This window comes from Phoenix dactylifera, unplaced genomic scaffold (genome assembly GCF_009389715.1).
Source record: "Phoenix dactylifera cultivar Barhee BC4 unplaced genomic scaffold, palm_55x_up_171113_PBpolish2nd_filt_p 000898F, whole genome shotgun sequence".
Taxonomy (NCBI): domain Eukaryota; kingdom Viridiplantae; phylum Streptophyta; class Magnoliopsida; order Arecales; family Arecaceae; genus Phoenix; species Phoenix dactylifera.
This window is the reverse complement of record NW_024068260.1, coordinates 76,257-89,093: the sequence shown is the minus strand read 5'-3', so window position 1 is coordinate 89,093 and position 12,837 is coordinate 76,257. Positions and strand designations below refer to the sequence as shown.

Below are 12,837 nucleotides of genomic sequence, written 5' to 3'. Positions count from 1 at the left end.
ACTCATTTGCCACATTACAGTGCTCTCACAATGCTTAAAGTTTGTAAAACAAAGGTCTGCAGAACAAAACTTCACACACAAACCCAGCAAAGTACAGCTTTCTTCTATTTATGAGAGTAACTTTTACTTCACCCCAAGGGATAAACACAGTAAAGTTGGCACTAAATCATGGCCCAGATCCAGAAATGCCTCCTTGTGCCAGACGCGAGAAGACACAAGGGTTGAAGAAAACAAATCTCCATCATACTTTCCCTGCCGGTCTATTCAGAGAAAATCCCATGGTACTATCAATAGAATTATGCGAGATGCTCCCATGGTTCAAAGCAAAGAGAAGCAAAGTTAAAACCATATCATTGTCAAGTGCAAATTCGGCAAGACAGGAACTCTTGTGATAATTTCTCAGAGTCTAGTGAGGGCAGCGCCTCAACAGGAAATAACATTACAACTCTACCACAGGTCGAGTTACATCCAAGAATAAAAGGGAAATAGTAAATAAGGGCATCAACCAAATCATCCACAGTGAGCCAAAATTTCAACAAAAGAATCTGTGATGTAATTTTATTGGCGGTAACTTCTGGACCCAACCAAAAAAAATCAAGTTACACCCTCTACCCACAGACAAGTCATGGCTTGAGAGCAAGTGCCAGACCAAACTTGGGAGTTCTATCCAAGGACTTGGTGTCAAACTCACCAGAGATGGTCAGAATCGACTTGGGCTTCAGCTCATGCTGGAGAAGTGCTGCAAGCTTCCCAGAGTTGTTCAGCCTCGACTTCACAGTAGTTTGGGGATCAAGAGCATATTGCCCTCCAACAGTGAATGTGTTTTCATTGGTAGAGAACCTTCTGGTAATTTCTCCAACCACAGCGCTTTTCTGCATCTCATCCAAATGGAACACGTATGAACCACGGAGTGTGTCTCCCTTGTCCGCCCTAGTAAAAAAAAAGTCAGGAATTTATCAAAAAAAAAAAAGAGATCAGCTTCTATATACCCTTGTATGGTATGTTCATGCTAGAGAATGTGATAGTAGATTAAAAACTTACAGAATTATGGAAGCATTATAATCAGGCTTTCCCAAGCTTATTCCAGCACTGTACTTGGTAAAACTTCCTGAAGCTGTGTCAAAACCAGCCTCTGCACCAAAAGCAATGCCATGGGCACCTACCGTCCCAGAAAGGTCAACAACAGGTGATTGCTTCAAGGCCACAGCCGTGGTAAAACTTGCATGGTGATGGAAATATTGAATCTCCAGCTGGAAAAAAAGAAACATGTCTTTTAGTAACCAACTATTAGCTTTGTGACAATCCTTCTAAGCTTGGAACAGTCATTACCTTCCCAGAATTGTAATCTGGCAGCTTAAAAGAAGCAATAGTTTTCGTAGATGGCAAGATCTCTAACATGGTGAGAGTTGTTGAGACCTAGTACACATTGAAAAAAGTACTTGCTTAGATTGTTGAACAATTTATAGTTCAGATAGCCATAAGAAGGACAAGTAGCAGCAACAAACATTTGAATCTGTGTCGACTTTAACATTGATAAGGGTGTTCTTGTACTTGTATTGTGTACCAATGTCAAAAGAATAAAGGCCCCCTTTCTTCACTGCAGCAGAAGTAAGGCCCTGAAAATAAACCAGAAAAATTAGGTATCACTTTTCTATTAGATATATTTATAGGGAGAAACTACATGGGCAACACAAACCAGATGATAACAAAACCACCAAATAAATGACAAAATTGTGAGGTTATGATGTCAATCTGCCAATTATAAACAACTACCAACAAATGAATAACTAGTTATTATTAACAAGGACACAAGAAATCAGATGACAGCAACAAAAGCCAAAGGAAAATTACATTGTTATCATCGGGAAAACATAACAAATGCAAAATTCTGTTAAAGAGATGTGGTAGGTCGCACACACGCATGCATGCACACAGACGCCACAGCATTAACATCACAGCATTTTCATTCTGTCAACCGTCAGCAATTTGAAACAATGTAACGATATTAGTTAATGCAAAAATAAATCAAATGTAAAACTGTAGACTATTTTGAAAGTAACATAACCTGCACAATGATAAGTCTGAATTTTGTATCAAAAAAAAAAATCCGATAAGGAGACTAATGTCAAAACTAATTAAGATCGTGACCACAACTGGAATAGAAAAGATAAACAGAAAGATCAATAATGGTGAACATGGTAAAGAAGCTGCACAAAATGAAGAATTCAGTGAGCAAATAAATGAGAACAAGAGCACTTGACTAAACCAGACAAGCTGCAATAGAAAGTACCATACACCAACAACATGCACAGAACTCATGGGAAAAATACACAAATCCTAGAGTCTTCAGACCATTTCTCAGTATGTCAAATGATACAATCAAACATGCAAAACTAAATTTAATTTAACAAATGTGACGTTCAAATAAATGAAACTGCCATACTACTCCACTAATTCAAGCAAACTTTAAACCTCATTCCAGTTGTAAGTTTCATAGTGATGATAATCTGCTTCAATTGTGTCATCATCCTGATTTTCTTTGTCTACTTTTCTGAGGAATTATTGTCCTGAACTTTAGATTTTGTATCACTTTCAATCTAGCCTGTCATTCTGAAAGATAGAATAGAAAAACCTATCAACAAATTATAGAAATTCATCACTAAGATTCTGTCAGATCACAAATCTAAAATATCTTCCAGAAGCTGAAGAATTAGGTATTTGAAAAGGAATTTCAAAAGGCCATCTGAAAGACCACCTGACGTCCACAGGGATCAAGATCACAATTGCAAGGGAAAAGGGTGAAAGGGGCTATAGAAAATTCAGAAGAATAAAAGATGAATGTGACATCAGCACCTCCTGTCGAAGCAATACAGTTTTGAAGGGACAGCACAGCAGAGGTCCAAATGTAAATACAAGATAATGAACATTTTTTGAAAAGGATGTAAAGCCCAGGGTATCAAGAAAGACTATATGGGCATAACTCCAAAAGTATTGTGAATACTCATCCTGTATTCCAATTAATACACTTCCATTGCGCTACACAAGACGCTTCGCCCTTCAGCTAACAGAAAACTGGGCAGGTTTGTCAAATCTATAATAGTAGCAGAATATATTACTAATTGCAGATGTCTGATGTTGAACATTATGCAACAGAACCATGGCTGTGTCCTATGTCAATCTTCAAGGATCCAATATATGTCTTGATGAAGAAGAGGCATGTCCAAAGTGATCTCTTTCAACGCTGGAAGTAGACACAAGGCAAGACAGAGCCTGAAGACCAGATATGGGTTGTGCCCACAAACTTAATGATTAAAAAAGATGAGTAATCAAGAGGTCAAATGACAAAAAGTGAGCCTTTTCAGGAAAGTAGCTTTGGAGATTGAGCAGAGTGGAGGTTAAATAATATGGAGCAGTACATTTTCATCATTTCAATCCAAAATAACACACAGGTGGGTCATGGAATGGGCTGAAGGGGTATGCGACCTTTCTTAGAGAGATGGAAAGAAAATTGGATATGCTTTTCTCCTCTCATTTTGGGCTTGAGCTTAATAATGAAAAGGATGCATGCACTTGGAGGTACATAACCAAAAGAAATTATGCATGCCACTATTCCATACAAATTAGTTGCATGTTGTAGAACTCAACGGTGCATAGAAATGAAGGTATAGAGTCCACTAAGACTATTTAACATTCAAGCTTTCATACGGACAAGCAAGCTCAAATCTTGGCAAGTACATAAATTAATAGGACACAGATAATGTACAGAAAAAGGAGGTGGTGTCCCATCAAATTCATTGTGAATTTACTTAGTTTCAAGGCATTGTATCTGGAAAAGTAAGAAGTCCTTGCAAACTCAATAAGAATTTTCAAGTCTTGAAAAAAGCATCTAAATGGAGATTTGCAGAATGCTTAAAACATTATCCAAATAAAATAATATTCACAGGTCAGGATAGATAAACAGATACCGGCTAAGTATTTTGTAACACCACTCATGCTGCTATACAATGATAAGCTTCGATGGGATCACAAAATTCCATCATCCTACAAGATTCATAGCTCACATTTTTCTGCTCACCACCACTGCCAAGTTGTCTTCTCTGTTCCCTTCTTCTATTTCAGATTGACATCACCTAATCACCTTCGTATGGGGACTCATACCTTTCTTCTTCTATTATACTTTTTGATCATAATAACTTAATTTTAGCATAGGCTCAAGAAAGGCATGATGAATTCCTGAGTTCCATTAACAAATTGATTATGCAAAAGAGTTCTCCAAATATAACTAGGTTCAAGGATTTAAGTGCCACTAGCAGGGGGCATGCCAGCAATTAGCCAGCATTGCAAGTGTCGGTGTTTTAAAAAGGCAGCTGCCATCTGCCGGCAATCAGGGGACTGGAAAGTGCATATTCGATATGCAGGCCACATAAACAGGTGCTTTTTATGTGTAAACAAAATAAAATACATTATAAATAATAATGATGATAACAATATATATAATTTGGATAAAATAATCATGTTAATAATAACAACTAATTAGTGTTTTGTACTTGATAGCTAATACCTACAGTTATAACATAACCAATATATTAACATTATTAACAATACCCATATCTAGTCTGTTTGAAGAACGCATCCAGCTTAACTATCAGCTTGAGCTAACTCCATCCGCATGTGCCCACATAAGAATGGGCTGCATATATAGTTGCATAAAGCACAATGGACTATCTTTTCGGTCCAAATGTAATCTGACTGCATGTAGTAATCACGTACAGGCAAAATATTGCAGTCATGGGACAGCGTACACATGCTGCTGCATGTGCGACTGCATACACCGCATTTCAAAACACTGGAAGTGTTATGACATGCTGACCATGTCATCCTTAAACAAAGCAAACAAAAAAAAGAAAAAACTTGAAAGCCCTTTCTAATTTAAAAAAATATAAAAAGGACTTATAAGTTTATGCCAACCCAACCAGAAGTGCTTGTAGAAGGCCAGCACTTAAAGCACAACTAGGTTGCAACTGACAAAAACTGTCACTAAAGTTACTATCATACAAGACAATGTCACTACATTTTAACATCCTACATGTTGACACAATGTAGACCATTAAATGATTGGAAGCAGAATTATGTTTAAGAATGGGGAACCACAGGGCTAAAATGCACCTTGGAGGTGCGCTCAGGAGCATGACTCCAGAGAAATTCTAAAAGTATTAAAGTACCCGAGGTGAAACAGCTAGCTACTTTCTATACTAGCAAGGATACATCAAGACTTTCTTCCTGAAGAAAAAAGAAGAGAGCCAGATACTTAAGATTTCCTAAAAAATACCAAAATATGCATCTCCATAGAAAAGTTATCAAGACCAATTCAAAACACAATCCTAATGACTCAATCTTTCCTAACCTAATATAGACTAAAATATAACTTTATGACAATAATCCCACTCAATTTAGGATCTACACAAAAAGTAACTTAAAATTAATAGCCAAAAATTACAAGAAAATATAAAATATTTAACCTTCTGCTAAGATACCAAAACAAGACCCCTAAGACTCAATAGATTGTAAATTAACTGAAAATGAAAGCCATTATTAGAAAAATAAATAAATATAAAAATAATAAAAACATAAACCAAATCACCTACCCTTGAAATTCCATTGTTAGCTTTTACCAAATTTTTGAAGACAAATGGAGAAAACTTCAAAATATTTTTTTCAATTAAGTAAAAAGTGTAGTTATCCTAGCAGGTACAATTAATATGTAAAGCACTCCGAACACAAAAAGGCCAAGTATTTACAAATTGCATCTCAAACATTTGCTTTTGGATGGTTCATATAGTTAGATTAATATGGTCAAGCACCTGCCCTGCAAGTGGTTAAAAAAGCCCATGAGATTTAAGGAGAAAATCATAAAATAGAAACAATTGCAACATTATTACCACTCCACAGTACACTAGAATGCATGCAAATTGAAAATTAAGAAATATATATTGACATGTTTGCAAAGAAATATGGTGCTTCACAAAGAAAAAGGTCAAAACAAGAGAAAAGGACAATTTCCATATGCAGTGATGCTTTTATATGTTGGCATCATAAAGAATTGATAGTGAAGCATGCCCAGGTATCTAAAACAACTCTTCCAATCTTAAATGCACTTAACGCACTGACCTTGACAATAGCAAAGGTCCATTATTTAGCAAAATACCAAGAATTTGAAAAAACTGGTGATTAAAACGCTTATGCAATAGATATGTAAAACATTATAAGTTAGATGAATAGGCAAAGGGAAATTAGAAAAGATTTGTAATGGATTCACAAAAACTGAGTTTTTTTTTATGAGATCATCATAAATTCAAAAAGTATGGTAAGTCCTAAGTGATTGAGGAAAAGCATTTCTGAAGAAAGTGAAAAGAATCTGGAGACCGTGAAAAGATATCATCAATAGTTCCAAGCAAACAACTATGATAGAATAGTGTACTCTTGGCAAACAAATAAATTGGGAACTTGCAAATGAAAGAGCTAAAAGCAGCTAGCCAAATAGTGGCTCAAATCTGACAAAAAACAGGAGCTGCACCAAGAGAATTGACTTTGATATACTTCAGGTGATAGAAATATTTATTGCATGCAACAATGGTCAAATTCCATTACCCTAGAGATTCACCAAAGCTAATACTGTATCATAATAAGTTGATGTTCACAAAATCTCTCTTCGAGCATCAAACGATAACTTGCTTAATAACATAATGTACAATCTACTATAATAAAAAACAATGAATGCAGAAGCTAAAAAAATCAAGATATTTAAAGGAACTTAATTATAGATAAGTTATCTAAAACCCAAAATCTCCTTATGACGATTCAATGACAATTTTTATGTCATCTAATCTCCTTTCCAACCGATAAAAAATTTATGCATCATGCTAACTTTTTAAATTTTATTTCACTGAAAAAATTAGTCAATTTAAAAACACCGATGTTAATAAATAAAAATATGCATTATTCATCTACTGAAGATGAGTATTTTTAAAATAAAACAAGAAAAAAGTAGTGATAAAAAAAACTGAGGCAATTTTCAGGTCCAATCTATAAACTTAAGCAAAGCTTGTCTTTAGATCTCATCTCCCAAAAACTTGACTTTTCAAGTAGATTTTTGATAGTTATACATGAATATTGCAAATATGTAACCCATGGCTATGGTTAAAATCCATCTTTATAACACCAAACATAAACAAACAGGAAATAGGATATGTAAAATCAATGAATCCACAAAAAAAGATGGTCATGATATGAAAACTTAAAAAGAAAAAAGAAAATACCAACAAGTAGTCAATTTTTGCACACTCAGTTGTGAAAGAAATGAAGAATATATTTCAAATGACAGAATATAGTAGTAGATATCATGCATTATTTCCACTGACTATGGCCCCAAAATACATTTGTTAACCATAGGATTTATGCAGTAAGCATTTAGCCCTTGTTTCATATGAAGGCACCTTTCTAATGGTTCATCGAATACAAGAAGAAATTCACCCTCATAATCCCCAGGTCACCATCCTAAGCAATGTCTCAAAAAGGGAACTCTACAAAAGCAACAAAACATGACCTATGTTGAATTCATTTGAATTGGATTATCTACCATCTATATTGATCTACATAATAAATGGCAAAAATATATCCAAGTTGAATTGACAACCTTAACCTGGCAACCTAACACTATCTTGAATAAGTCTTTGGCAAAGAGCCAATAGATTGTATTGGTTGATGATGTATAATCTCATTTCTACCAACTTAACTATGAAGAAACCATCAATCAGATGCATTAATTGCAATGCATCACCTTCCCTGCAGATTATATCTACCAAATACTTCAATGTTGTCTAAGCCAAATGTAATCCAGTGTAAATCCAAAAGTTCAATTTTCCAGCAAACTTAGAACTCTCCCCCCAAACAAATCAAATCAAGTGATGCAAAACTTTGGTTATCTTTTTTCTTCAAGTAACCAACAAAAAATCCTGGTGGACTAGCATCACATAGTCATACGATTACTTCGCATGCCAATACCATCCACAAGTTCATAAAACAATAATATGCACCTACCATCCAACCTGATATACTACTCTTAATTTTTTTTTACAACCAGCTAAGAAGCTAAGCTTTTCACTTTCCAACCTTTTCATAATTAGCCCTTGAACAACAAACTATCATAGCATTTTGCTACAGCACAACTTTATTTTATTTTATTAGATTGGAAAAATCAATCTCAACCATCGGCTAATGGAGGGCATTATAGGAGAGTGGTAGGAAAGCAGTTGACAACAGGTTTCTTTTCTTACCTCTCTTCTGGGAAAAAGCTCAAAGGAATGAACCATCCAAGCTAACTAGATCAGCATCCCAATTCAACAAAGAAACAGTCTAATGGATCTTCCTCCATCTCCGTCCACTTTTATCCGCCATATCAATCTTCCTCCTCCAACAGGTTCCCCCCCACCATGCCCCTATGCACCATTGGCACCACCTTGTTCTGGCCCCCATCACCAACGGCACCCTCGCCCATTGCAGTGAGACCAACGTCCTTATTGGGATCTATCTACCTTGTTGCGCTGCCCAATGTGGATGTGGTGAAAGAGAGGAGCAGCTATCATTGCTTTGCCATTGTGCAAAGAGACCGAATGACATGATAATACCCTTCCACTTCCATCTTTTTACTATACTTGCCCTTGTACATATGGGTGAAAGTGGCTATCTCCAGTAGGATCCTAACCGCTTAAATCATAATAAATGGTGAATCACCACAAAAATTAAAAAATATATAGTATGGATCATGAAAAGCATTGTTGGCAAACCCACTATTGTAACTTCCAAACATTTCCTCTTTGCCCACCTTCTAACTCCATCCTTCAAAGATATGAATTAAAAAATCAGTTCCAACTTTGCACTGTCAATATACCTATACCTCTCAGACAGCTCATCCCTCTTAGAGACTAGAAACTTGTTCCCATGCCTCTGAATTTAAATAGAGATAATCTGAATGGTCCACGGAAATAGTTTCCCTTGGCCTCATTATTCAAATGAAAAAAACCTAATTTTTGTCCAAACACATTCATCGAAGTTGACTTAGATGGAACCCTTGGTCCCTCTAAACAACACATATTTGAACTCAAGTTTTTATCCTTCCTTTGCAATCCTCCAATAACATCCAAGGAAGGCACTCACCTTCTGCATCAGCTTTCAAACTTAGTCACGTGACTCCTCCTACTCAACTAGGTTGACCTAAAGATGGTCCCATAACTTAGAAATTCTCATACCTCCCAACTTCGCCCTTCTTTTTTTTTTCACATAGTAGACATATTGCCTCAGCTCCTCTAGGCCTCCTATTTGGCTTCAAGCCCTTACACGACAAGGTGTTGATACTCAAACAGCTAGATTTGACAACCTAACAATAACATTAAGCTAAGCCCATGCAACAAAAATGGGATACTATGATCTTCAGCATAGATTAAAAGATGTGATATTGCTAAAAAGGCCATACCAACCACAGATTGGATTTGGTGATGCCCTGTGATATTTTACCAGAACTAGTCAAGACATTTAGGACAAATGACAGGCTATCACATAGCTATCAATCATTTTTTGCTCTTTGTAGGAAAAGAGTAGCAACTTGGATGGCCAAGTTCCCAGTCAAAGTTGAACTCTTTCACACAAATGCATGCACATAAAAAAATGAAAGAGAAAATGAAGAATTAAACAGGTCTGTTTAGAAAACATATAAAGGCTGAAAGAATGAACCAGAATACTGCAGAATGGAAATTTTAAACAAAACAAAGACCCGACTGCTCCCAATCACTCTTTCTGATGAAGAAATAGAAAAAGTATGGGAATCCTCGTACATCTAATAGGGGAAAAGAGAGGAAAGGATTTATGGGATATGTACAGAACCAACTAACAGAATGGCTGAGCAGCAGCAGCAGCAACAAAATTCATTAGCACTTTCTAGTAGAATTGGACACACGTAAATCCCCATCAAATGAAACTATAATTACAACAGTGAAACAAAACAACTACGGTTCCATTAAAACAACTAAGAATATATATTTCACAAAGTGAGCAATTCAATATTAGCAAAATAGAACATTTGTGCAATCTGACCATAAACGAATGCAACATTAGTTCTACCTTCTTTTCAACTTCACAAGCAAAAGAAAACAAAAACAAATATTGACAATAAAGAAAGGGGAAAAAAAATTTACTCAGCAGACTTCTAAAATTGACCAACTTCGCTTTAAGAGTTATTAACAAGAGAAATCCTAACTCAAAGATCAGATCAACACTAAAACCTTCCACAAAATAAACAGTAAATCGCATCACACGATCTGATCTGTCAGTAACCCTAAGATTTCACAACATAAAAGACGTCAATCCGAAACCTAGAAACAGCTGAAATATCCCTAGAGATCAATCGATCTATAGAATTGAGAACAGAAAACAAAAATAGAAATCGGAGATTAAATTTCTTTAAAAAACAAGAAGAAGTAGCATCGGGGATGTTACCACTCCAGAGGCGCTGTGGGTCGAGATGGTTAACTTCTGGTCACAGCTGTAGTCCTTTGTCAGCACATCTAAATACCACGAAAACAGGATCAAAAAAAAAACCCAGAAAAGACCAAAAAATCCAGAAATAAAAGACATTTATTTGGCGATGGATTTGGGGGAAGAGAGATTGAGACCTTTGGCCTTCTTCCCAATGTCGGAGAAGAGCCCCGGTCCCGTCATGGTGGCGGCAGCGGCGGCGGCGGACAGAGAGAGAGAGAGAGAGAGATGGAAGAGAAGAGAGGAGTTTGACCGGAAATAAGAAGAGAAGGGTGGGGGAGGAGTGGACGAGTGGGAGCGGCGGCGGGCTGGGGGCTTGAAAAAGGGGTCCGGCCGCCACGAAGTTGGAGGAAAGGAGAATTCTCGCACTCCGTTTTTTATATTTTCTTTTTTATTATGATGATGAATAAATTATTGCGTATTTGATGGATGGAAGGGGAATAGATAATGAACGGCTGGATGGAAGCAGGAGATGGATCTTTGGAATGGAACAGTGATCGGACGGTTAGCATGTTAATTGAGACGTGCACGAGGCCAGCTTGGGATTATGAGTGTTTGCCCTTTGACTTGTGAGAGGAGTAAATTGGAATCCAAACATTTGTGATTATTGCAGGAGGCCAGCTTGGAACGAATAAAATTACGATTTGGGTTGGATAGGAGCTGATGCAAAATTTGTTGGGTTGCCAACTTCAAATGTGATGGTTTAGAACTTGGATGACTCGATCGAATCCGAACCCAATCAAAAGGTTGACGATAGGGCATCTAATTTAATTTAACCCAAATCAAGTCCAATGCTGTTCTTTATAGGGTTCCAAATATCAACAAAACTAAACTCAGCTCATGTGTATTTAGCTAAGCTTCCAACATGATTTGCTTTAATTCTGATTGTACTGACCTAATTTAATATGATCCACTCCAAATGATGACCAGGTTGAAAATTTAGAGTTGAGCTAGATTTGGATTTTAGTATCATTCTTTGGATTCATTAACAGGTTTTCAAATGGAATATTTAAGTTTCTGTCAATAAGTTGGATTGGATCAGTTTTGGAAGGGGAGTTCGGCTCATCGGCCTTCAAACCAAACAAAATCCACCCAAGTTACGGTTTATTCTCGAGTTTACGGTTTTATTCTCGAGCGAGGAGGCATCTTACTGATGAAACTTTTAATAGCTCTTGAGCCGTGGGCACCAATCTAGTGAATGTTTATAACCATGCTATAGCTTCTTTACTTCTTTTTCTTATGATAAGAGTTTGTATCTTGGAGTTTAGCAAACTAATATATTTTTATTTAGCCCCTACAGCATTAAAATCTTACATGAGGAGCTTGGTATTTCGCAAAATCTATTCTAATATTAAGCCATGTAGAATGTTCTCGATGAAGCTCCATGTTGGCCGTTACACAATACAAAAACATCTTTCATCTAATCATGAAACAAAAAAATCTTGATCCTTAAATTATCTATAAATATTTTTGCTTATTTTGATCGAAAGAAACAAGAGAAAATTACCTATTGAGGTCGGATGCATATTAATAAAATTATATATAATTACAAAATAATCCAATTCAGAGGAAAAAAGAATTTCTTCAACTTGTTTAATTCAAATATCCTATAATAAAATAATAGAGAATAGCAAGAATTTGTCATACAGGACAACTGCAAGGAGAAAGGGGAGAAGAAAGAAGAGAAGAAGAGGAGGGGAAGAAGGAAAACCAAGCTGGCTCTGACCATGGCTTCATGCCAAAGTTTTAGAGAGAAAAAGAGTCTAATTCATTCAATCAACCATTCATCAAAATCTAAACATGAGCATGGAACCATATATATAGCATCACAAAAAAACAAAAAGATCCCTACAAAATAAATAATTACATAAAAATCCTAAAATGATAATATGCAAATAAGCCTATAACATAAAATCAATCCAAAATAAAATCAAGCTGACTGAACTGACGAAACTGGCTAGACCCGCTGAACTGGCTAGACCCTGTAGCAACCGTAGACTCGAATGATGGCTGACCTGGCACTAGTGTCCGCACCAACTCTTCCCAGATGGGAAGAAATCGACCTTGACGAAAGCGGCTCGGTGTAGCCCCAGTAGTACTCCAACAAGTTCAGGTCAATCGACTATAACTCCTCGTGCGGGATCTAAGTGTAGCTCTGATACCAAAGTTGATGCAAGACAACTGCAAGGAGAAGAGGGGAAAAAAAGAAGAAGAGAAGAGGAAGAAAAGAAGGGGAACTAAGCTTCTCAC

General features: G+C 36.4%; 1 protein-coding gene across 1 annotated transcript; it reads right to left on the bottom strand.

The window, feature by feature from the left end:
* Positions 1 to 353: 353 nt before the first annotated feature.
* On the bottom strand, positions 354 to 10,942 carry LOC103718568 (mitochondrial outer membrane protein porin 5-like). Its single transcript, XM_008807455.4, has 6 exons — positions 10,725 to 10,942; positions 10,549 to 10,616; positions 1,506 to 1,616; positions 1,330 to 1,416; positions 1,042 to 1,250; positions 354 to 930 (listed from the first exon to the last, which is right to left on the bottom strand). Exons 1-6 carry the CDS (start codon positions 10,768 to 10,770, stop codon positions 624 to 626), a joined length of 828 nt encoding a protein of 275 aa, XP_008805677.1. The 5' UTR covers positions 10,771 to 10,942; the 3' UTR covers positions 354 to 623.
* Between the last annotated feature and the right edge of the window lie 1,895 nt (positions 10,943 to 12,837).

Bases quoted from the DNA above. Each gene is read 5' to 3' on its own strand.
- LOC103718568 (XM_008807455.4), bottom strand. From the start codon at position 10,770: ATGACGGGACCGGGGCTCTTCTCCGACATTGGGAAGAAGGCCAAAG. The intron at 10,617-10,724 runs GTCTCAATCTCT...CGTGGTATTTAG, and splicing joins CATTGGGAAGAAGGCCAAAG to ATGTGCTGACAAAGGACTAC. The intron at 1,251-1,329 runs GTAATGACTGTT...CTTTTTTTCCAG, and splicing joins CAGATTACAATTCTGGGAAG to CTGGAGATTCAATATTTCCA.